The sequence below is a fragment of the Salvelinus fontinalis genome, chromosome 11 (assembly GCF_029448725.1).
Source record: "Salvelinus fontinalis isolate EN_2023a chromosome 11, ASM2944872v1, whole genome shotgun sequence".
In the NCBI taxonomy this organism is placed as follows: domain Eukaryota; kingdom Metazoa; phylum Chordata; class Actinopteri; order Salmoniformes; family Salmonidae; genus Salvelinus; species Salvelinus fontinalis.
In genome coordinates this window covers 20368723-20394717 of record NC_074675.1, presented here as the reverse complement: position 1 = coordinate 20394717, position 25995 = coordinate 20368723, and the positions used below count along the sequence as shown (strand labels likewise).

Genomic DNA, 25995 nt, shown 5'->3' with positions numbered 1-25995 from the left:
ATAGGCGATCACACCTTCTGCTTAAATAAGGATATAATATCATCAGCTAATGCTCAGAAAAGGTCATTGCCCTTCAGATTCACAAGAGTCATACTTGTAGATAGTTTGTGTTTTTAAAAGGAATATACCATTACGTATTTGATGTATAATAAGCATGATATTTATGTTACATTTAAGCCTAATCCAATCCAGTCCCCCTTCAAGTTCTGTTAAACTGGAGGATATCCCCATGCCTCTGTTGTGTTCTGAGAGCACATGGCTGGGAAGGACTGAGGGGGTGGTTAGGCTACTCATTGACTTAATTTACAGTCACATCCAACAGCACATAGCTTTGTCCTGTTAATACATTGTTTAACTAAGGTGTTCCAGTGCTGTTATCAGCTGTTGATATTCAATTGTTCCATGATTCTCACTTCCAAAGATGTTTGCTTCACAGTGTTCAATATTAACTCGGCATACTTGGCTCTGCATCATACTCAGCAAAAAAATACACAAAGTGAGACATTCAGTTTTTGTTTTGAAGAGCTAATATCATTAAACCTCCTAAAAGGAAAGTATTCTAACCTCCAGAAATTGACATTTTGCCTACGCATCTCTACTTTTACTTGGGTCAAAACCTGACTTGTGTTTTTGATATGGCCCACCCTCTCAGGCCACACACTGAACCCATCTCAGGCTCTCACTGACCTCTGTTGCACCGTTAACCAATAAACCCTTACACCTATCAATCATCTGTCAGAAGATGATTGATAGGAAATCATCTGTCAGAATGATTCTGAGTCGCTACATCCTCTCTCAAATGAGCCCCTCTCCCCTGATCCAAAAATTCTCCTTTTTATTCAAGGTCTGATGACAACTACAGAAGATGCACTGCCCTCTGCTGGCAAATTAATGGTCTCAATCAGTCAGTCTGGAATACCAGGGCAGAATCAATCCCGTCGCTGAGGTTGTACCCATAGACACAATAATAGCCCCACCTAGGTGTTCTGACCATATTCCTTACACCCCTTCAGTAATTTTGAAATGTGCATCAAGTAGTGTATACTGGAGAGAGGGTTGATTTTGGACTAAATACACACACACAGACACACACACAAACTGTGTACATGCTTCTTGTGTCGCTCTCACCTTGTCCTTGCAGGGTCTCATACAGTTCTTGGATGCACAGACAGCGTTCTCATCATTGGAGTCCTCAGCTCCGGACCAGTCGTATTTCGACGGTATATCCAGGATCTTCTTCTCTTTCCTCTTCTCCAGCCCATCCCTGACAGCCTCAGACTTGACCACAGCTTTATCCTTCCTCTTCCTCTCCTTATCCTCTTTAGCCAGGCGCTTGGCCAGCTGTTTCAGTTCACGGTTCTTATCCGCGTTCAGCTTCAGCTTTTTCTTCCTGGGTTTCCCCAGCGGGTCTAAGAGGCTCTGTTTCGGATCCTTTGAGGACTTGGGGGACCGCATCATGTCTCCGACCCCCGAGACAGCTGCCATGAGAAGCTGGTGCTCCGCCCTCTCCAGCTTCCTCTTCCTCTTCTTCTCAGAGTCCTTCATCTTGATCTTCATCGGCTTCTCAAACTGAGAATCCTCATGCTGGGAAGGGAAGACAGTAAAGAGGGATGGACACAATTGCTCAATTAATAATCCCTACTGAAAGTGCTTTTAAGTCCATTAAGTAGACTTAATCAGGATGCAGGAAACCAGCCTTAGTATCACCCATGTTCAGTTCATACATGTGTTTTCAGCCAGTGACTGTATTCTTTACTGGAGCTGCCCTCTTGGCCATGTCTACCTTGACCTCAATGGGTCAACCTGGTTAAATAAAATAACATGCAATGAACAAAAATATAAAATGCTACATGCAAAAATTTCAAAGATTTTACTGAGTTAATTCATATAAGGAAATCAGTCAATTGAAATGAATGAATTAGGCCTTAATCTACAAATTTCACATGACTGGGAATACAGATATGCATAGGGTTGTGATTCAGAAAACCAGTCAGTGTCTGGTGTGACCACCATTTGCCTCATGCTTGCAGCGTGACATCTCCTTCACATAGTGTTGATCAGGCTGTTGATGGTGGCCTGTGGAATGTTGTCCCACTCATCTTCAATGGCTGTGCAAAGTCACTGGATATTGGCGGGAACTGGAACACGCAATCGTATACGTCAATCCAGAGCATTCCAAACATGCTCAATGGAAGACATGTCAGGTGAGTATGCAGGCCATGGAAGATCTGGGACGTTTTCAGCTTCTAGGATGTGGACAGATCCTTAAAACATGGGGCTGTGCATTATCATGCTGAAACATGAGGTGATGATGGTGGATGAATTGTACGACAATGGGCCTAAGGATCTCGTCAGTGTCTCTGTGCATTCAAATTGCCATTGATAAAATGCAATTGTGTTCATTGTCCGTAGGTTATGCCTGCCCATACCATAACCCCATCGCCACTATGGGGCACTCTGTTCACATCAGCTAACCGCTCACCCACACAACACCATATTGTCATCTGCCCCATCAGCGAAAAGCACACTTCTCCAGCATGCCAGTGGAATTCGAAGGTGAGCATTTGCCCACTGAAGTTGGTTATGACGCCAAACTGCAGTCAACTCAAGACCCTTGTGAGGACGACAAGCATGCAGATGAGCTTCCCTGAGACGGTTTCTGACAGTTTGTGCAGAAATTCTTTGGTTGTGGTAAAGAAATTAACATTAAATTATCTGGCACAGCTCTGGTGGACAGTCCTGCAGACATCATGCCAATTGCGCGCTCCCTCCAACTTGAGACATCTGTGGCATTGTGTTGTGACAAAACTGCACATTATACTGGCCTTTTATTGTCCCCAGCACTAGGTGCACCTGTGTAATGATCATGCTTTTTAAATCAGCTACTTGATATGCCACATTTTACATGTTGCATTTATATTTTTGTTCAGTATAAAAATAAGTGTATAAACCAATGCCTCTCTCCTACCTCCATGACCTGTAGGAACCTCTCCTCAGAGGGAGGGTGTGTGGCCTCCAGGATCCTCCAGATGTGCTGGGTCTCGTCCAGGGATACCTCCAGCAGGTCCCCCACCATCATCAGCTCCTCCAACTGGGCCTTGGCCGGAGGGGACAGCTCCAGCACAGGGGGCTCCAGGGATCGAGGCACCAGGGGCGTCTTCCTGGGCTGCTTCCTGGGGGTGCTCTGGTCTGGAGGTTAGAGGGGGAGAAGGATTCATCAATCAACCAATGAAAACACACATTTACCCTCTCAATATCTACATGTATAGTTTAATGTAAGGATAAGTAATTTGAGATTCTCATTTCTAAATAAGGTTCCAAAGACAATACACATAAGGAAAGGAAACAATACTCCAGAACATAAAGTGACACATTTATAAGTTACTATTTTTAAGTATAACATGGGAGAGAGAGTTTGTGTAGCCATAGATTATAATGCCATGTCTTACTCTGAGGGCAGGACTTGGATGCAGAGGAGTAGGCGTGTTCAGCGCAGAAAGAGGGTGTGGTGGGCCACATGTGACTGACTACTTCCTCTGACTTGACAGGGATCTCCTCATCACAAAACAGGTACGGCTTCACTTCGCCTGGGTCCTGACACACACACACACACAGAGCGCGAGTGACAGCGAGAAAGTGGGGCAGGTGAGGACACAATGCTAGAAAAGCAGGATTTGCTAAGTGCTGTGTCTTTGCATGAGATAAATTGAATAGCAATGTTTTACTGGCTTTGTTACCACTCCCGCTGAAACATTGCCTATAGAATACTAGCAGCTATACAGTAGTATTTGGTTTTATTTTAATTGATTCAACAGGTATTTTTGATATTTAAAAAAAAACTTGGATGCTTGAGAACTCTCCTTGGCCATGTTTGAAGTATCCCTATATTTCTGTTATTACAGGCTATCACTCTGTTATTAGTGCGCCTGCGCAGGAGTCTCGGTGGTGATGAACCTGGCCTGAGTGCAATGGCGACCATGTAGTGTGCTAATATGGTTAAGTAAACGTTGTTAAACTGGAACCTTGTCGTTGTGTCATTTCGAGTTAACAGGCCACACCACAGTACCTTCATGTCGTAGCCATATGTTTCCCTGATGTCCTCGTCAGAGTCCGTCTCCTCGTCATCGTAGTCGACAGACTGGCGTGGCGACGCTGCCCTGCTGAACCCTGCCTGCTGGAACGTCTGGATGTGACCCTATGGAGAGAACAGACGTCACAGTCATTCTGTTACTTCTCATCAGTAGTAATAATACTACCTTGGAACCAATCTCTGTTTTTCGCTCTCTAATGCACTGAACAAATAAGGAGAGGACCTGGAAAAACCACTTCAGTCTGTTCATCTCATGACTTACCTTATCCCTGAGCATCTTGTTTAGAGGAATGAATGGCCACGAGAGCCATATAGAGCGATAACATCCAACTTTTACACTGGACGCCATGTTAGCGCCTACAAACTCTCTTTATACATGGCTCTTAGTAGCATATGGCAGCAGTAATCTCTTACCTGCAGGTCAGGGTTTGCGGCAGCCTTCTGCAGCTCGGCGTTGATGATTTTCTCGGTCTTCTCCCGGGCAGCCTGTTCTACCATCCTCTGACTGAGCACCGACAGCTTGGCCAGGGCCGAGGACAGCTCGTTTGTAGCCAGGGCCTGCCTGGCGCGGTCCTGCAAGTAGAGAGGAGTTCGATTAATCAATTCCATTAATGAATAGAGGAGTTTAAATAAACAAGATTTTTGTTTGACTCAGAATATGTGGCTTTTCACCCTTGCACATACACTTCTTACAATGTTTTGCAAAATTTGATTTATCGAACCTAGCAACCATCAAACAATTGATTCTGAAAACTTGTGTTGAACACATCTCTTCCTACAGTGGTGCAGAGTACTTACGTAAAAATACTTTAAAGTACACTTTAGTTGTTTGGGGTATCTGTACTTTACAAATTATATTTTGGAAAACTTTTACTTCACTACATTACTAAAGCAAATAATGCACTTTTTACTCCATATATTTTCCTGACACCCAAAAGTACTTGTTTCATGTTGAATGATTAGTAGGACAGGAAATTTGTCCAATTCACACACTTATCAAGAGAACATCCCTTGTCATCCCTACTGCCTCTGATCTGGCAGTCTCACTAAAAACAAATGCTTTGTTGTAAATGAGTAGGAGTTTGCTCCTGGTTATCGGTAAATAACACCAAAAAAAAGAAAAGAAAATGGTGCCGTCTGGTTTGCTTAATATAAGGAAAGTGAAATAATTTTTACTTTTGATACTTAATAAGTACACTACCGGTCAAAAGTTTTAGAACGCCTACTCATTTTATTTTATTTTTTTTTAAATGATATTTTCTACATTGTACAATAATAGTGAAGACATCAAAACTATGAAATCATGTAGTACCTAAAAAAGTATTAAACAAATCAAAATATATTTGAGATTCTTCAAATAGCCACACTTTGCCTTGATGACAGCTTTGCACACTCTTGGCATTCCCTCAACCAGCTTCAACTGAAATTATTTTCCAACAGTCTTGAAGGAGTTCCCACATATGCTGAGCACTTGTTGGTTGCTTTTCCTTCACTCTGCGGTCCAACTCATCCCAAACCATCTCAATTGGGTTGATGTCAGGTGATTGTGGAGGACAGGTCATCTGATGAAGCACTCCATCACGCTCCTTCTTGGTCAAATAGCCTTTAAACAGCCTGGAAGTGTGTTGGGTCATTGAAAAATAAATGACAGTCCCACTAAGCGCAAACCAGATTGGATGGCGTATCGCTGCAGAACGCTGTGGTAGCCATGCTGGTTAAGTGTGCCTTGAATTCTAAATAAATCACTGACAGTGTTACCAGCAAAGCACCCCCACACCATAACACCTCCTAAATGCTTCACGTGGGAAATACACATTCAGAGATCATCCTTTCACCCACATCGCGTCTCACAAAGACACGGCGGTTGGATTCAAAAATCTCCAATTTGGACTCCAGACCAAAGGACATATTTCCACTGGTCGATTGTCCATTGCTTGTGTTTCTTGCCGCAAGCAAGTCTCTTCTTATTGGTGTCCTTTAGTAGTGCTTTTATTGCAGCAATTCAACCACGAAGGCCTGATTCACAGTCTCCTCTGAACAGTAGATGTGTCTGTTACTTGAATTCTGAAGCATTTATTTGGGCTGCAATTTCTGAGGCTGGTAACTCTAATGAACTTGTCCTCTGCAGCAAAGGTCTTTCATTCCTGTGGCGGTCCTCATGAGAGCCAGTTTCATCATAGTGCTTGATGGTTTTTGCAACTGCACTTGAAGAAACTTACAAAGTTCTTGAAATTTTCCACATGGACTGACATTCTTGTCTTCAAGTAATGGACTGTCATTTCTCTTTGCTTATTTGAGCTGTTCTTGCCATACGGATTTTGTCTTTAACCAAATAGAGCCATTTTCTGTATACCCCCCTACCTTGTCACAACACAACTGACTGGCTCAAACGCATTAAGGAAAGAAATTCCACAAATTAACTTAAGGCACACCTGTTAATTGAAATGCATTCCAGGTGACTACCTCATGAAGCTGGTTGAGAGAATGCCAAGAGTGTGCAAAGCTGTCATCAAGGCAAAGGGAGGCTACTTTAAAGAATCTCAAATATATTTTGATTTGTTTAACACTTCTTTGGTTACTACATGATTCCATATGTGTTATTTCAGTTTTGATGTCTTCACTATTATTCTACAATGCAGAAAATAGTAAAAATAAAAATCCTTGAATGAGCAGGTGTTCTAAAACTTTTGACCAGTAGTGTATATTTTAGCAATTAAAATATACTTTTGATACTTAAGTATATGTCAAATCAAATACTTTTCGACTTTTACTCAAGTAGTATTTTACTGGGTGACTCACTTTTACTTGAGTCATTTTCCATTAAGGCATCTTTACTTTTACTCAAGTATAACAACTGAGTACTTTTTCCACAACTGCCTACCTGCCAGCCCATGGCCCTCTCCGTCAGGCACTGTAGGGCCTCCCCCTCAGGCAGACGCACCGGCAGCTTCTGGAGGGACACCAGGAGAGACAGGATGGTCTCCAGACGCGGGCGACGTGACCTCTGGCATAACGGGCACAGGAATTTGGCCTCCTTGCTGTTGCTTTGGCACCCGGCCGAGCCCATGAGCTTCTTCTGCGAGCCCGCTTTCGGTAACGGCACGCAGGCTCCATGGAACCAGTCCTTGCACAGTTCACACTGCAGCATAAACCCGCTGGCAGTCTTACGACACAGACAGAACTTGACCTCCTCAATGCGGTCAGACATGGCCATCTTAGCCAGGTTGGCAGCTCGGAGGGAGTGGATGGCCTCAACTTCTTTCTGCTCCTTGGATTTGAATGCCGCTACGACGATGGCCGGGTCACAGGCATCTTCATAACTCTCGTCAAGGTCGCTGAGACCCTCCAGGTCTAGACCTCTCTCCTTCTCAAGGAGCTCCTTGACTCGTTTGCGTTTGCTCTTGCTGTTGCCGTAGATACCAATATCCACACGCGGACTAAGGACCTAAGAGACAACACACAGAGAATAGAGATTAGCACACATGCTATCTAACTACTAGTCCTATGATAATATTGGTCCTATTCTACCTACAGTATACAGATGGAATTCACAACAATCTGCGTATGGTGCAGAAGTTGGTGGACCACCATTCTACATAGCTTACGCAAATATATCATATTCCACTCTGGGGTCAGCATAGTCTGAAAAGGGCTGCTTGGTTAGAAAAATCTTTCAAACCACCATCACAGCGACATACTCATCCATGATTTCCCAATGCCTAGGTACAGCCCAACCCAGGGTATTATGTCTTACCTGTAACAGGGTGTAGGTGGAGTTCTTCTTGAGGAAGGTGCGTGCGGTCCTCTCCCTCCAGGCGCGGGCTGAGGCCACCTGGGATTCGACCTGGGGCAGGGGGTCCAGCCGGACGGGGATGGAGCGACCCCTCGCCAGCAGGCTCTCCAGCTGCTCCAGGTATGCATAGTTACTGCCACACTGAAGGGAGTGAGACATACGGGGGAAACATACAGGGAAATTAATCATTATAAAAAAAAAAAAATATTAAGTAATGCGTCGCACAGTATAACCCTTTCCATTCACATGTATCATTCATATTCTGACAACAAGATAAATGACAAACTTATCTAGTAAAAATAACCATGTTCCCAACCAACTATTTATATGCAAGTCAATTTCCGGTCGGATAAAAAAAAAAATAATAATTAAAAAAAAAACTCAAGACAGGCCTGATGGAAACAGTATAATTGGCTGTAAACTTTCCAAATGTCGACAGAACAAAAATACACTAGACGGGATAATTGTTTTGTTGGTAAAATAGATAAATGGGACAAATGCAGCCGAAACGGTGTCACAATAAATAATACGGTTGTGTGGTCCACCCACTATGACTTGGAAAAGCATGCAGACTGCACAGTTTATTATTCTACAGATTAAATAAATTACGAACTTCAGAGGGTGGTGAAAGTGCACAGTGATGAGCTTGATGCTTCTTTCCAATAAATATTGAGTCTTAATTTTATGCTGGTGGCATGATCTGTACTTGGCTGTCAATAAATAAAAATGATCTCGCTCTTATCCATAAACTCATCATAAAGCCTACCCTCTGCTCTGTATCTGCGAGCTGTTGGCAAGACAGCACGTGCCAAAAAACAGATAAACACATTTGCTGTTTCTCTCAGACTTTGTGGCAAAACCATGGACAGAGTTAAAAATTGGGATGGAAACACATCGCACGTCTGTTTTTTATTAGGTACAGTTGAAGTCGGAAGTTTACATACGGTTAGGTTGGATTCATTAAAACTCGTTTTTCAACCACTCCACTAATTTCTTGTTAACAAACTATAGTTTTGGCAAGTCGGTTAGGACATCTATTTTTCCAACAATTGTTTACAGACAGATTATTTCACTGTATCACAATTCCAGTGGGTCAGAAGTTAACATACACTAAGATGACTGTGCCTTTAAACATCTTAAAAAATTCCCGAAAATTATGTCATGGATTTTGATAGGCTAATTGACATAATTTGAGTCAATTTGAGGTGTACCTGTGGATGTATTTCAAGGCCTGCCTTCAAACTCAGTGCCTCTTTGCTTGACATCATGGGAAAATCAAAAGAAATCAGCCAAGACCTAAGAAAAAACATTGTAGACCTCCACAAGTCTGGTTCATCCTTGGGAGCAAATTCCAAACACCTGAAGGTACCACGTTCATCTTTACAAACAATAGTACGGAAGTGTAAACCCCATGGGACCACGCAGCCGTCATACCGCTCAGGAAGGAGACGCGTTTTGTCTCCTAGAGATGAACGTACCTTGGTGCGAAAAGTGCAAATCAATCCCAGAACAATAGCAAAGGACCTTGTGAAGATGCTGGAGGAAACAGGTACAAACGTATCTATATCCACAGTAAAATTAGTCCTATATCGACATAACCTGAAAGGCCGCTCAGCAAGGAAGAATTTTTACTAGGATTAAATGTTAGGAATTGTGAAAAACGGAGTTTATATGTTTTTGGCTAAGGTGTATGTAAACTTCCGACTTCGACTGTAAATGAAAAGTTGTGCTTTTTATTTGCACTACGTCATTAAGCACAGCTTTTGACTCCCAAGAAGCCAGTTTGCTGGAAACAGACCTTTGCTGGTAAAATGTGCATATTTTTGGTGTTACAATATTAGAATATTAGTCATCATCCCCCAATTCCGTGATATCCAATTGGTAGTTACAGTCTTTTCTCATCGCTGCAACTCCCGTACGGACTTCGTACAGCTGGCGACCAAAGCCAGTCATTAGAGCGTGACGGGACAAGGAAATCCCGGCCTGCCAAACCCTCCCCTAAACCCGACGACACTGGGCCAATTGTGTGCCGCCTCATGGTTCTCCCGGTCACGGCCAGCTGTGACACAGCCTAGGATCGAACCCGGGGCTGTAGTTAGACTGCAGTGCCACTGGGGATGCCCCCGCTTGAAAATCTTTCGACAAATTGATGGAAACATAGCTAATTTAAGCTTCTAACAAATGATCAGGCCATTCCGTTGCGTATAATCAGAGCCGAGGACATCAAAGACAAATATTGAGAGATGCCCATCTATCCTGTAGCTACATCTATATACATCACAAATTGAATCTATACTTAGTAATTACCGTGCGACGCGACACTACCTGAACGGCATCCACCTTGGCACTCCACTCCTTGGCCTTGTGCAGAGCCTCTCGGAGGGCCAGGACGTTGGGCAGGTAGGCCGGTATGTTCCTGGCCTCTATCATGATGCTCTCCAGGGTTAGCATGCTGTGCCGAGGCCTGGGGAAGGGAAAGAGACAAGAAATAATGTATTTAGAGAAATTCATCATCTCACAGTTACAGGCATCCTTTGATGCAATATGCTAAACAGGAATTGGGTCACGTTCAGAAGGGATAAATCCTTTTGAAACCGAGTGGTACTACCTGAACTTGTCCAGTAAGAAGACCGATTTGCCATACATTTTTGCTAAGGTGTACCCTATTGAACACGACCCAAGCATATGACACCAAAGCTATAGGTATATGCAAAAAAAAAACAAGCCCCGTCGAGAACATCGACGTCTTGCTTCCAGACAAATTAAACAACTTCGTTGCACGCTATGAAGACAATACAGTGCCACCGACACGGCCCGCTACCAACGACTGTGGGCACTCCCGACGTGAGTAAAACATTTAAACATTAACCCTTGCAAGGCTGCCGGCCCAGACGACATCCCTAGCCGCATCCTCAGAGCATGCGCAGACCAGTCTGCTGTCCCCACATGCGAACCAGTCTGCTGTCCCCACAAGTGAACTAAATGACTATCGCCCCGTAGCACTCACTTCTGTCATCATGAAGTGCTTTGAGAGACTAGTCAAGGATCAAATCACCTCCACCCTACCTGTCACCCTACTACAATTTGATTAGCGACCCAATAGGTCGCCAGAGAATGCAATCGCCATCACACTCAACACTGCCCTATCCCACCTGGACAAGAGGAATACCTATGGGAGAATGCTGTTCATCGACTACAGCTCAGCATTTAACACCATAGTACCCTCCAAACTCATCATTAAGCTCGAGAACCTGGGTCTCGACCCCGCCCTGTGCAACTGGGTCCTGGACTTCCTGGTAGTCCGCCCCCAGGTGGTGAAGGTAGGAAACAACATCTCCACTCCGCTGATCCTCAACACTGGGGCACCACAAGTGTGTGTTCTCAGCCCTCTCCTGTACTCCCTGTTCACCCACGACTGCGTGGCGAAGCATGCCTCCAACTGAATCATCAAGTTTGCAGACGACTCTACAGTGGTAGACTTGAATACCAACAGCAACGAGACAGCCTACAGGGAGGTGATGAGGGAACTTGGAGTGCGGTGTGAGGAAAATAACCTCTCACTCAAATGTCAGCAAAACAAGAGATGATTGTGGACTTCAGGAAACAGCAGAGGGAGCATCCCCCCTATCCACATCGACGGGACAGTAGTAGAGAAGGAGGACAGTTTTAAGTTCCTCAGGGTACACATCACAGATAAACTGAAATGGTCCACGCACACAGTCAGTGTGGTGAAGAAGGTGCAACAGCGCCTCTTCAACCTCAAGAGGCTGAAAAAAATTTGGCTTGTCACCCAAAACCCTGACAAACTTTTACAGATGCACAATCGAGAGCGTCCTGTCGGGCTGTATCACAGCCTGGTACGGCAACTGCATCGCCCACAACTGCATCACCCACAAACTACCTGCCCTCCCGGACACCTACAACACATGTCACCGGAAGGTAAAAAGATTATCAAGGACAATAACCACCCGAGCCACTACCTGTTCACCCCGCTTCCATCCAGAAGGCAAGGTCAGTACCGGTGCATCAAAGCTGGGACAGAGCAATAGAAGCTGTTTTTCAATCAAGGCCATCAGATTGTTAAACAGCCAGACATAGCACAGAGGCGGCCGCCACCCTACAGACTTAATATCATTGGCCACTTTAATAAATGGAGCAAAAGTCACTTTAATAATGCCATTTTAAGAATGTACATATTACTTATCTCACATTACTCATCTCATATGTACACTACTGTTCAAAAGTTTGGGGTCACAACAAATGTCTGTGTTTTTGAAAGAAAAGCACATATTTTTTGTCCATTAAAATATCAAATTGATCAGAAACACAGTGTAGACATTGTTAATGTTGTAAATGACTATTGTAGCTGGAAACAGACTTTTTATGGAATATCTACATAGGCGTAAAGAGGCCCATTATCAGCAACCATCACTCGTGTTCCAATGGCATGTTGTGTTAGCTAATTCAAGTTTATCATTTTAAAAGACTAATTGATCATTAGAAAACCCTTTTGCAATTATGTTAGCACAGCTGAAAACTGTTGTCCTGATTAAAGAAGAAATAAAACTGGCCTTTAGACTAGTTGAGTATCTGGAGCATCAGCGTTTGGGGCTTCGATTACAGGCTCAAAATGCACAGAAACAAAGAACATTCTTCTGAAACTCATCAGTCTATTCTTGTTCTGAGAAACGAAGGCTTTTCCATGCGAGAAATCGCCAAGAAACTGAAAATCTAGTACAACGCTGTGTACTACTCCCTTCACAGAACAGCGCAAACTGTGTCTAAACAGAATAGAAAGAGTGTGAGGCCCGGTGCACAACTGAGCAAGAGGACAAGTACTTTAGAGTGTCTCGTTTGAGAAACAGACGGCTCACAAGTCCTCAACTGGCAGCTTCATTAAATAGTTCCCGCAAAACACCAGTCTCAATGTCAACAGTAAAGAGGCGACTCCGGGATGCTGGCCTTCTAGGCAGAGTTGCAAAGAAAAAGCCATATCTCAGACTGGCCAATAAAAAGAAAAGACTAAGATGGGCAAAATAACACAGACACTGGACAGAGGAAGATAGGAAAAAAGTGGCATGCTCTGACGAATCTAAGTTGAGGTGTTTGGATCACAAAGTAGAACATGAAAAGATGCTAGAGGAGTGCTTGACGCCATCTGTCAAGCATGGTGGAGGCAATGTGATGTCTGGGGGTGCTTTGGTGCTGGTAAAGTGGGAGATTTGTACAGGGTAAAAGGGATCTTGAATAAGGAAGGCCATCACTCCATTTTGCAACGACATGCCATACCCTGTGGACGGTGCTTAATTGGAGCCTATTTCCTCTACAACAGGACAACAACTACAAACTACAAAATAACTATTTAGGGAAGAAGCAGTCGCAGTCAGCTGGTATTATTGTTAAGTTCATGTTTTAAGTATCCCTATATTTATGTTATTACGCGGCTATCACTCAGTCAAGAGTGCGCATGCGCAGGAAGTCTAGTCATTGATGGACCTAGCCTTGAGTGAAATGACTACCTTGTAGTGTGTTCATATAGTATAATAAACTTTGTTAAAATGGAACCTTGTCGTTGTGTCATTTCGAGTTAACATTCTGTCTATTATGGAGTGGTCAGAACAGTCACCGGATCTCAACCCTATTGAGCTGTTGTGGGAGCAGCTTGACCGTATGGTACGTAAGCAGTGCCCATCAAGCTAATCCAACTTGTGGGAGGTGCTTCAGGAAGCATGGGGTGAAATCTCTTCAGATTACCACAACAAATTGACAAGTAGAATGCCAAAGGTCTGCAAGGCTGTAATTCCTGCAAACGGAGGATTCTTTGACGAAAGCAAAGTTTGAAGGCCACTATTATTTCAATTCAAAATCATTATTTATAACCTTGTCAACGTTTTGACTATATTTCCTATTCATTTTGCAACTCATTTCATGTATGTTTTCATGGAAAACAAGGACATTTCTAAGTGAACCCAAACTTTTGAACGGTAGTGTATATACTGTATCCTTCACTATCTATTCTTTATTTTCTATTATATCTTAGCCGCTCTGTCACTGCTTATCCATATATTATATACTTATAAATATTCTCAACCCATTCCTTTAATAGATTGTGTGCATTAGGTTTTGTTGTGGAACTGTTAGATATTACCTGTTATATACTGCTGCACTGTCAGATCTAGAAGCATAAGCATTTCCCTTCAATCGCAATAACATCTGCTAACTATGTGTATGTGACCAATAAAATTTGATTTAAGGTGACTTAAGAAAAGCATTGTCATATTCTCATTTACCTGGCCTGTAGGCAGATGAGAGAACTGTTCCATATGTGTGTAATGTGTATCTTCATCATTACCTGGCCTGTAGGCATGCACGGGCCTTGTCCTCCCATCTCTCTGACACAGTGAGTATCTCCTGCAACTCAGCCATGGCCTTCTCCACAGCATGGTGTGGTGCCAGCCCCACCCCAGAGTCTATCAGCCGCTTCATCAGCTCCAGGGTCACCCGGTGGGGCTCTGCCAGCGTCACACGCACCTAATGATAACAAAATGTTTGAATAAAATATTTTTCCTCTCCCATAAAACATACATTTTAGACTGCTGAAGACAGCACAAACAAACTGAGGTAAAACATTACGCTAATGTACAATAATATCATCAGTCATCACCTCATCCAGCCAGCGGGCCTGCTGCAGCTCCTGTTTGAGCCTGGGAAGCTCAGGTAGTTCCACATCCAGACCTCCACCCAGGTCTAGCAGGGCCTGCAGCTTGGAGGAGTCAGGCAGCTCGTCAGCCAGGGCTACCTGGGCTCTCTCATGGAAGTCCTCCACGTTCTCTAGTAACTCCTGTGGAGGGAGGGAGAGAGGGATGAAGGGATGAGGGATATGGTGTTAAATACTAACAATCAAGAACTACTAATCAACTAATACTGGTTTGGGGACAGGTCAACTTCAGTATTATAATACAAATAGAGTAGGATGTCAGAGGAGGATAATTACTGTACATCTCTTAAGGGCCTGTGACTGTATTAGGTTTGGGACTTACTTTGACCTGTCGAGCCTGTCCGATGACACAGGGCAGTTTGAACAACTGCTCTACAAAGACTTTCAGCTCCTCCACTGTCAGCTTGTTACGAGTCCTGCTGCTCTCTGGATGCTGCCTGGTACTGGAATACAGAGACATATACTTTGAGTTGATTTATTACTCACAGGTAGAGGTATACATGTTAAATGGTGCTTTAGGTTATGTCCCAATTTGTTACCCTTCTCCTAAAGTGTGCACTAGCACACTCTCCCTCACAGATTATATGGTGTAAAAACAATAAAGGAGAATGCTGGCACCAATCCAATGCTTTTAATTTCATGGTGTGGAGTGTGCAAGTGCACAACTTGGGAGAAGGGTAGAGAACAGGGATATAAACTTTAGCGTGACATAACAGCAGTGTGTGTATCTGTACTCTACTGACCTGTGTCTCTGCTTGCGGCTGAGCAGTACCTGGGCCACAGAAGAGCAGGTTTCGGCCTCCTTCACCATCTCTCTGAGCCGACGGAACAGACTGTTCTCTGGATACTTCCTGTCCTCTGCATCCTCCAGAAGAACCTTCAACTCTATCAGGCCTGACAAAGGGAGATTGACAGAGACAGGAAAGAAAGACATGAGGCATGGGGTATCGTAGTACAATTGTTATAATATTGTGCAGAGTATTTCCACCTTTACAGTACAGATAGTCCTCCTACCTTTCTTATTCTTGTGGTCAGCAGCCAAGGCCTCAGTGACCCGCTTGACCCAGGTGTCATAGGACAGGGCTCTGGACTTCACCCCATACAGCATGGAGGGAAACTCCTCCAGATCATACCTGTAGCTGGAATACAAAGAGACAGAGGAGCGTCAGAATCTATTTAATATTGATTGCTATACGTGGTCAAATTTACCCATATTAACCCTATTCATTCATTAAAAAGCAACGTTCAATGGAGATTATAATTATTTTGGGTCAGTGAAACTACATCCAAGTCGTCACTGATGCATTGACAGGTAAAACAACTATCATTAAATCAGTGGGCTCTTATGGGGGCTTCTGAGAAGTACAGAGTTCATAACTCCTCTACTTCATTCAACCATCCATCCATTTATCCATTCCTTCTCAGGAGAGACACTTGTAACTCCCCAAATTAATTTATTCACTCACCGACCCCTCTCTGCTCAGTAGAGCTGCCCTCCCACCCCAACAACCACCCCTCTCCTTAGTAGAGCTGGGACGATAAGAACATTTGTATCGACACTGACCATAATGATGATGGCGCCGGAGAGGGCTGCCATCATATCGGCTCTAAACCAACCATGATATTTTTTTATTTTTTTTGCGTTGTTCGTAACTTGTTTTGTACATAATGTTGCTGTTACCGTCTCTTATGTACAAAAAGAGCTTCTGAACATCAGAACTGGAATTACGCAACTTAAATTGAACGAGGTGTTCTTCTTCAATGAGTCGGACGCGAGGGATATACTACAGACACCCGACCAGGCCCAGATCCACGTGATTCACTAGAAAAGGAAACTGAGCTTTCGCGGAAAGAGATCAGGTTCCCTTGTGAGGATCAGGCGACGAGTGGCTAATCTGCCCTTTCCTTCCATTCTGCTAGCTAACGTTCAATCGCTGGAAAATAAATGGGACGGACTGAAAGCATGTATATCATACCACCGGGACATAAAAACTGTAATATGTTAGGTTTCCCCGAATCGTGGCTGAACGACGACAATAAGAACATACAGCTGGCGGGATATACACTTCATCAGCAGGACAGAACAGCAGCCTCTGGTAAGACACGGGGCGGGGGCCTAAGCATATTTGTAAACAATAGCTGGTGCACGATATTTAAGAAAGTCTCAAGGTTTTACTCACCTGAGGTAGAGTATCTCATGATAAGCTGTAGACCACACTATCTGTATTTTTCGTAGCAGTCTACATACCACAGACCGATGTTGGCACTAAAACCTCACTCAATGAGCTATATACCGCCATAAGCAAACAGGAAAACGCGAGGCGGTGCTCCTATTGCTCGGGGATTTAAATGCAGGGAAACTTAAATCAGTTTCACTTCATTTATATCAGCATGTTAAATGTGCAACCAGACAGAAAATTAATTCTAGACCACCTTTACTCCACACACAGAGAAGCGTACAAAGCTCTCTCCTCCTGATTCCTGCTTACAAGCAAATATTTAAGCAGGAAGACTCGCTTTATAAAAAAGTGGTCCGATGAAAGAGATGCTAAACTACAGGACTGTTTTGCTAGTACAGACTGCAATATGTTCCGGGATTCTTCCGATGGCATTGATGAGTACATCACATCAGTCACTGGCTTTATCAATAAGTGCACAGTGACTGTACGTACATACCCCAACCAGAAGCCATGGATTACAGGCAACATTCGCACTGAGCTAAAGGGTAGAGCTGCCGCTTTCAAGGAGCGGGACTCTAACCCGGAAGCTTATAAGAAATCCCGCTATGCCCTCCGACAAACCATCCAACGGGCAAAGCAACAATACAGGACTAAGATCGAATCGTACTACACCGGCTCCGACGCTCGGCGGGTGTGGCAGGGCTTGCAAACTATTAGACTACAAAGGGAAGCACACCCGAGAGCTGCCCAGTGACATGAGCCTAACAGATGAGCTAAATAACTTCTATGCTCGCTTCGAGGCAAGTAACACTGAAACATGCATGAGAGCATCAGCAGTTCCGGACGACTGTGTGATCATGCTCTCCTGCAGCCGATGTGAGTAAGAACAGGTCAACATTAACAGGTCAACATTCAAAAGGCCGCTGGGCCAGACAGATTACCAGGACGTGTACTCCGAGCATGCACAGTATCCAGAGAAACCATCTGGCAAGTGTCTTCACTGACATTTTCAACCTCTCCATGTCTGAGTCTAATACTAACATGTCTCAAGCAGACCACCATAGTACTTGTGCCCAAGAACACTAAGGTAACCTGCCTAAATGACTACCGACCCATAGCACTCACATCTGTAGCCATGAAATGCTGGTCATGGCTCACATCAACACCATTATCCCAGAAACCCTACACCCACTCCAATTTGCATTACTGCACCAACAGATCCACAGATGATGCAATCTCTATTGCACTCCACACTGCCATTTCCCACTTGGACAAAAGGAACGCCTATGCGAGAATGCTATTCGTTGACTACAGCTCAGCGTTCAACACCATAGTGCCCTCAAAGCTCATCACTAAGCTAAGGACCCTGGGACTAAACACATCCCTCTGCGACTGGATCCTGGACTTCCTGACGGGCTGCCCCCATGTGGTAAGGGTAGGTAACAACACATCCGCCACGCTGACCCTCAACACGGGGGCCCCTCAGCGGTGCGTGCTCAGCCCCCTCCTATACTCCCTGTTCTCTCATGACTGCACAGCCAGGCACAACTCCAACAACGTCATCATTAAGTTTGCTGATGACAAAAGTGGTAGGTCTGATCACCGACAACGACGAGACAGCCTATAGGGAGGTGGTCAGAGACCTGACCGTGTGGTGCAAGGATAACATCTCCCTCAACGTGATCAAGACAAAGTAGATGATTGTGGACTACAGGAAAAGGAGGACCGAGCACACCTCCTTTCTCATCAACGGGGCTGAAGTGGAGCAGGTAGAAAGCTTCAAGTTCTTTGGCGTCCACATCACCAACAAACTAACATGGTCCAAGCACAGTCGTGAACAGGGCACGACAAAACCTATTCCCCCTCAGGAGACTGAAAAGATTTGGCATGGGTCCTCAGATTCTCAAAAGGTTTTACAGCTGCACCATCGAGAGCATCCTGACGGGTTGTATCACTACCTGGTATGGCAACTGCTCGGCCTCCGACCGTAAGGCAATTGTAAATGAGAACTTGTTCTCAATTTGCCTAACTGGTTAAATAAAGGTGAAACAAATAAAAAAGGCACTACAGAGGGTTGCGCATACGGCCCAGGACATCAAGCTTCCTGCCATCCGGGACCTCTGTACCAGGCGGTGTCAGAGGAAGGCTCCAAAAATGGTCAAAGACTCCAGCCACCCTAGTCATAGACTGTTCTCTCTGCTACCAGAGCGCCAAATCTAGGTCCAAGAGGCTTCTAAACAGCTTCTACCCCATAAGAGTCCTGAACAGCTAATCAAATTGCTACCCAGACTATTTGCACCCCCCCCCCCCCACACGCTGCTGCTCCTATTTTCATCTATGCATAGCCACTTTAATAACGCTACCTACATGTACATAATTACCTCGAAACCGGTACCCCCGCACATTGACTCTGTAACGGTACCCCCTGTATATCGCCCTGCTATTGTTATTTACTGCAGCTCTAATTATTTGTTATTCTTACCTCTTACTTTTTTTGTTGTTGGTATTTTCTTAAAACTGCATGGTTGGTTAAGGGCTTGTAAATAAGCAATTCACTGTAAGGCCCACACCTGTTGTATTCACACATGTTACATATACAATTTTATTTGACAAATAGCCTATTTTAGATAAATGTGAAGTTTGAAATGAAATAAGTTTGTTAACATGGGTGATTGTTAATAGGACAATTGATAGCTACAACCATTAAACTAGTAGTAGTTTAAAGGATAATAAATAAAAAACTGGTGCACATTGTTATGAAGTTATTGTTCCATATGGACTTTTGTCCATATCACACAGCTGTAGTAATTTACCGCAGACACTTAATTCCCAGGGGACAGTCACAAAGCTCCTTGGCGTGGTGCAGACAGACGAGACGCTCTGGGCTGCAGGGACACGTCAGAGCTGACAGGAAACAGGTGGTCTTACACTTCTGACACTGCCGTTCGTCATCAGGGACCAGCTCAAACACCTCCTGCTCTGAGGACAGCACACCCTGCAGACACAGAGGGAAAATCTCAACCAGAAAACAATCCACTTCAACTAGACTGGAAGGACAAATGTGAAATTACATAATTAATTAACTTTTGGGGTGATAGGAAATAATTTGAAACATATCTTTGGGATTGTGCGACGTCAACATATTGTTAGATAGTGTATCATCATAATGTATTCCCAAGTAAACCCCGCTTGCATTACTTCACCCTCTCTGTCCTGGCCCTCCTGTCAAGTTTCCTAAAGTGACAAAAGGTTGTTTATATAGAAATCCCCCTGGGTCCTGTCCCTCACCATCTCCTGCAAGGCCTGTCTAAGCCGTGTCTCTTCCTCCATCATCTCTCCCATCTCTCTGAAGACTGCAGCAGCCAGCTCCACGTCCAGGCTCTCGGGGTCGGCAGCCATCTTGCACAGCAGCTCCTCGTGGGAGAAGACACAGTAGCGGTGGAGCCGCCGGTAGTGGGCCACACACTGACGACCCATCGGGAGCTGGAAGGGGATGGACACACAGAGACAGTCAAAAGTCTTTAATCGATTCCTTGGATCTTTTCTCCTCAAAACATCAAGGAGAAGCAAAGAAAGCAATGGAACGGGAATATCTAAGATGATTGATTCACCAAGACAGCAATGCGGACAGTAAGGGTATAAAATACTTTACGAAATGATTTTAAGCTCCCAACTAGGCTTGGGCGGTATACCGGGGCATTTGGAAATAGCCACGGGATGGTTTTCCAATACCGCCAATAGCGTTGAAACTATTTATTTGATGTTTTTTTTATGAATTTGAATATCTGTAGCTACTCAAGTAAATACCTGCAGTCAACTTGTGCAATATGTTTGGAGATAAAGATTGTGATCTTCCATTTCACCAGTAACCTAATTTTTCATTATGAAGCTTAACGGTAGTACCCAGTCACAGAACTACCGAGACCACAGCCTTGTGAGTCACTCACAGTTGTGCAGCACGCGCCAGGTGATCTAGTTACAGTATGGAATTCACAACTAAATGTTTTCCAGCTGGATATCTTATAACTAAGTAACTGTCTAAAATGCAGTAAATGCTCTGAAGTTCTGCATTTGGTTTGCTAATATAGTAGTTAGTTAGCTAAGTGGTTAGCTTCTTCCAAAATCAAGCATTCAGATAATCCCCTCCTGGATCCAAAGCCTTGCTGTCTAATATTTGTTTTGTGCATGCAGCATTTGAGTTACTTGTATAGTTCAGGTCAGAGACTATAAAATATTCGCAATGCGCTTGTTAGCATTCACTATGGGATTTTACATGTTCTTGTTAGCATTGTTAACCTTTAGATTACATATTATCAATTGGGGTATGAAGTTATGATAATCTTGATACCGCCCAAACCTACTCCCAATTTCAAAATTCCAATTCAACATTCTGGTAATATTTGTTTACACACAAACACTTGCTAAAACTTTAAACTCACCCAGTCTGCGGTACAGAAGTTGACAGCCTCAGCAAAGTTGTATCCCTGGTTGAAGCCACTGTGATAGGCTCTGGGAAAGGTCACCACAAACTCCCCCGCACACTGGTTGGTGCGGTAAACCTAAGTGGCACAAACACACACCAGTAAAAGACACGATGCAGAATTGGTCTCGTAAAAGCTGCGGTGGAAAAAGTACCCAATTGTCATACTTGAGTAAAAGTAAAGATGCCTTACTAGAAAATGACTGAAGTAAAAGTCACCCAGTAAAATACTACTTGAGTAAAAGTCTAAAAGTAAAAAAAATTCAAATTGCTTATATTAAGCAAACCATATGGCAGTTTTCTTGTTTTTAAAATTTATAGATAGCCAGGGGCACACTCCAACACTCGGAAATCATTTACAAAGTAAGCATGTGTTTAGTGAGTCCGTCAGATCAGAGGCAATAGGGTAGACCAGGGATGTTTTCTTGATAAGTTTGTGAACTGGACAATTTTCCTGTCCTGCTAAGCATTCAAAATGTAATGGGTACTTTTGGGTGTCAGGGAAAACGTCTGGCGAATGTAGTGAAGTAAAAGTTGTCTAAAATATAAACTGTAAAGCTCAGTATAGATATCACCAAAAAATACTCAAGTAGTACTTTAAAGTATTTTTACTTAAGTACTTCACACCACTGCGTAAAAGGGGCCAGTTCTGAGGCGGAGTTCTGATCGAGGGTCAGATCCCCACCCTTGTCCATATAAACTTATTCATTGTGATCCAACAGGCAAAACTGTTCCAAGATCAACACTCCTATGAAACAGTTGATACATACGGCTACTGATGGAAACACACACTACATACGGGCACTCCGTGCTCCATGAGGACGTTGGGATTCATGATGGTGACAAGCTGGTGCAACAGGTCAGGCTGAGAGTCAAACAGCTCTGGGGCCAGCTTTTTCATCACTGACTCCAGCTGCTCTGCCGCATGGGCCGGGACACCATACCACGTCTTAGGCTCCCCCCTGGAGAGACAGGCAGAGAGAGAGAAGACGGTTAACCAATCAGACGAATGAAGATGGGGAGTACAATTGTATCTACGACCAATTGCAATGTAATGGGAATTTTAATGTTGGTGCTTTTCTTATAACTCATTTCTGTGTTCTATTCTTGTGCTGTTCTATAAACCAATGTTTGTGTTCATGCAAGTGACTGTACAAATCCTCACTTATCAGTAATTTGGCAGTACGCTCAGACGTTGTTTTGAGAACGAACAAAAGATCTCAGTTTCAAGGTCTCAGCTCAGAGAGAAGCCTCGTGAGGTGTTGGTCTGTCAGATGTTATGAAACAGTATTGGTCAGTCACATGAATGAAACAAAACGGTAATGATTAATTAATTATGCTAAATCATGCAAATATAACTTGTCTGTGTATAGCCATATAGAAGAAAACTGCTGGGACAGCACCGGGGAGAGCTCCTGATTGACATGTGCACTATAGTGTATTGAGTTGGTTGGAACCTCTCCAGCGCGCTGACAATAAACAAAGATTCATTGACTTTCACTGACTTTTCCTGTGTAAGAATTTTTCCACAACAGCAACATTGTATACGGTTTACATTGTTTTGTACATGCATTTGTCTGCCTCTTCCCACTGAGGACTGTTAAAAATACATTTTATATGTGTCCTTTGAAAAAATAAATAAATGTATAGTATTACTAAATATTTGGGTAAGCGGTTGATTTAGGACAAGAAATTCATGTTTGTTACTTTACCAGTGCAGGAAGTTGATGGAGTAGCTCCAGTGGTCCTCGATGTGCCAGCAGAAGGAGGAGAAGCACATGCCCACATAGAGCCAGGGCACCTTCATGCCAGATATATCCACGTTTATGTGGGTAAGGACCGACTGCTCCAGGACTGGCATGTTGTTCAGGTTCCAGCCTGAATTGGCATACTCCTACAGAAGAACAAGACAGAGGTGATGGAAGTTACTTATTCATACTGGGGCTCTTTCTCAATTAATCTTTCCACGATTCCTTGTGTCCTCTCTCTATTCCAAAAAGGCATTAGAGGAGAAGGTCCAACTGAAGGAACAGATCTTCATCTCAAATGCGTTTTGAAAAGGTGGCGAAAGACTAACGAGAAAGAGTCGAGGTCCCAGTTGGTGCATTGTTACCTCTTCGTCTCCCAGTAGCCGTCTCTTGCCATCCCTGACGGGGAATCCGCTGCCCACCTCCTTAGAGCTGATGTCAGCTCCGTACTCCACAATGACATCCTCCTCGATGGAGCTCACCAGACGCCAGAACTCCTTCTCCACTAGCTCTGTAGGCACCATCTGGGGGTGCAGAGAAAGGAGAACACACATGCATTGTTTAGATGTGATTGCGCATTAGTGGGAGAGAAAGGTTAGGTGTACAACTTCAAACAGCATGAAGGACGAAAAAATAAAATAATAATAAATCACCCAAAGAAAGTGTGTTGACTACATCGGACTTGATTTTGAGATGGACCTAGCCAGAATATATGTATTCCAAAATAAATCGTTTTCTTTAGATTCTTGCATATTACTTAAGGTGACCGTTTGATTTTGATACGTACGTGCACGGGCATGTTGAAGTAGTCTGACTTGAAGTGGTCAGCCATCTCTCCAAAGCTCTGGAGGGTGTACTCCCTCACGGCTTGCTCAAAGCCAAACGCCTCCCGTGGCTTACTGCACTCCTGTAGGGTGAAACGGGGTGGGACAGCCAGTGAGAAAACATCATCCTATCCCATTGTCCTCAACAAGATTTATGTACAGTACCAGTCAAAAGTTGACACCTACTCATTCAAGGGTTTTATTTGTACTATTTTCTACAATGTAGAATAAGAGTGAAGACATAATTTCATAACATATGGAATCATGTAGAAACCCAAAAAATGTGTTTAACAAATCAAGACATATTTTATATATGAGATTCTTCAAAGTAGACACCACTTGCCTTGATAACTTTGCACACTCTTGGCATTCTCTCAACCAGCTTCACCTGGAATGCTTTTCCAACAGTCTCGAAGGAGTTCTCACATATGCTAAGCACTTATTGGCTGCATTTCCTTCACTCTGCGGTCTAACTCAATTGGGTTGAGGTCGGGTGATTGCGGAGGCCAGGTCATCTGATGCAGCACTCCATCACACTCCCTCTTGGTCAAATAGACCTTACACAGCCTGGAGGTGCGTTTGGTCATCGGCCTGTTGAAAACAAATGATAGTCCCACTAAGCACAAAGCAGATGGGATGGCATATTGCTGCAGAATGCTGTGGTAGCCATGCTGGTTAAATGGGGAACCTCACATGCGGAGATCATCCGCTAACCTACTCTGCGTCTGAAAGACACGGCGGTTGGAACCACAAATATCAAATTTGGACAGACCAAAAGGACAGATTTCCACCGGTCGATTGTCCATTGCTCGTATTTCTTGGCCCAAGCAAGTCTCTTCTTCTTCTTATTGGTGTCCTTTAGTAGTAGTTTCTTTGTAACAATTTGACCTTGAAGGCCTGATTCACGCAGCCTCCTCTGAACAGTTGATGTTGAGATGTGTCTGTTACTTGAACTCTGAAGTATTTATTTGGGCTGAATTTTCTGAGGCTGGTAACTAATGAACTTGTTCTCTGCAGCAGAGGCAAGTCTGGGTCTTCCTTTCCTGTGGCGGTCCTCGTGAGAGCCAGTTTCATCATAGTGCTTGGTTTTTGCAACTGCACTTGAAGTTCTTGACATTTTCCGTATTGACTGACCTCCATGTCTTAAAAGTAATGATGGACTGTCATTTCTCTTTGCTTATTTGAGCTGTTCTTGCCATAGTATGGACTTGGTCTTTTACCAAAAAGGGCTATGTTCTGTATACCACCCCTACCTTGTCACAACAACTGATTGGCTCAAACGCATTGAGGAAATCTCACAAATTAACAATTAACACCTGTTCATTGAAATGCATTCCAGGTGACTATCTCAATAAGCTGGGTGAGAGACCGCCAAGAGTGTGCAAAGCTGTCATCAAGGCAAAGGGTGGCTATTTGAAGAATCTCACATATGTTGATTTGTTTAACACTTTTTTGGTTACCTCATGATTCCATATGTGTTATTTCATAGTTGTGATGTCTTCACCATTACTCTACAATTTAGAAAATAGTAAAAATAAAGAAACCCTTGAATAAGTAGGTGTGTCAAAACTTGACTGGTTCTGTATATCATCACAGCTTAAACACTACAACCTATTCACACGGAGCCAAAATTATAACACCTGGTAGGCAGGTGTGAACTGTATGCACATGTTTTTTCTTGTTGTAATACTCCTTGTGATTTACTTTGTTGTATGTATTTATGCACTATATGTGATGATGTTGTGCTGTTTGAGATAAATTTTCCGAAAGCGACACAAAAAATAAACTATTATAATTCACAGCTTTTGCAAAAATCTTCCATTGATATAGAATACATGCATGACTAGCATGAAAATTCAAGTTAGCTGTCGTGGGTTTCTTAAGTGAGGAATCAGCTTCGGATTGGGTAGTGGCAGGGTCACCAGAGTTCCATACCTCAGCAACACACTTGGGGCATCGCCAGTCCCCCTTAGGGACATCCTGTAGGGGCGGAATCAGACAGAAGGTGTGGTAGCTGTCATCACAGCCGTCACACAGCAGGAGGCGGTCCTCCTCGTCGCCCCGCCCACACATCAGGCACATGTAGAGGTCAATCTGGGGGATCTAGAACAGGAAACACAAAATAATAATAAATCAAATAATTACATTCAAAAAGTCAAATG

The 25995-nt window shown here is 43.7% G+C and overlaps 1 protein-coding gene across 8 annotated transcripts in view; it reads right to left on the bottom strand.

The window, feature by feature from the left end:
* LOC129865261 (lysine-specific demethylase 5A-like) overlaps positions 1 to 25995 on the bottom strand; it is a 53394-nt gene that overhangs the window by 1848 nt on the left and 25551 nt on the right. For 6 of the 8 annotated variants that reach the window (XM_055937890.1, XM_055937891.1, XM_055937892.1 and 3 more), the window contains 21 exons: positions 25769 to 25936; positions 23797 to 23916; positions 23375 to 23533; positions 22974 to 23155; positions 22061 to 22223; positions 21221 to 21340; positions 20070 to 20264; positions 19595 to 19776; positions 15616 to 15740; positions 15345 to 15495; positions 14924 to 15044; positions 14548 to 14724; positions 14236 to 14414; positions 10191 to 10347; positions 7845 to 8024; positions 6972 to 7535; positions 4505 to 4663; positions 4067 to 4195; positions 3450 to 3594; positions 2969 to 3189; positions 1129 to 1584 (listed from right to left, as the gene is read on the bottom strand). In XM_055937890.1, the coding sequence (XP_055793865.1) occupies positions 1129 to 1584; positions 2969 to 3189; positions 3450 to 3594; positions 4067 to 4195; positions 4505 to 4663; positions 6972 to 7535; positions 7845 to 8024; positions 10191 to 10347; positions 14236 to 14414; positions 14548 to 14724; positions 14924 to 15044; positions 15345 to 15495; positions 15616 to 15740; positions 19595 to 19776; positions 20070 to 20264; positions 21221 to 21340; positions 22061 to 22223; positions 22974 to 23155; positions 23375 to 23533; positions 23797 to 23916; positions 25769 to 25936 (4053 nt within the window). The remainder of the gene's footprint in view (positions 1 to 1128; positions 1585 to 2968; positions 3190 to 3449; positions 3595 to 4066; positions 4196 to 4504; positions 4664 to 6971; positions 7536 to 7844; positions 8025 to 10190; positions 10348 to 14235; positions 14415 to 14547; positions 14725 to 14923; positions 15045 to 15344; positions 15496 to 15615; positions 15741 to 19594; positions 19777 to 20069; positions 20265 to 21220; positions 21341 to 22060; positions 22224 to 22973; positions 23156 to 23374; positions 23534 to 23796; positions 23917 to 25768; positions 25937 to 25995) is intronic. The other 2 variants (XM_055937894.1, XM_055937897.1) reach the window with 1 other exon arrangement.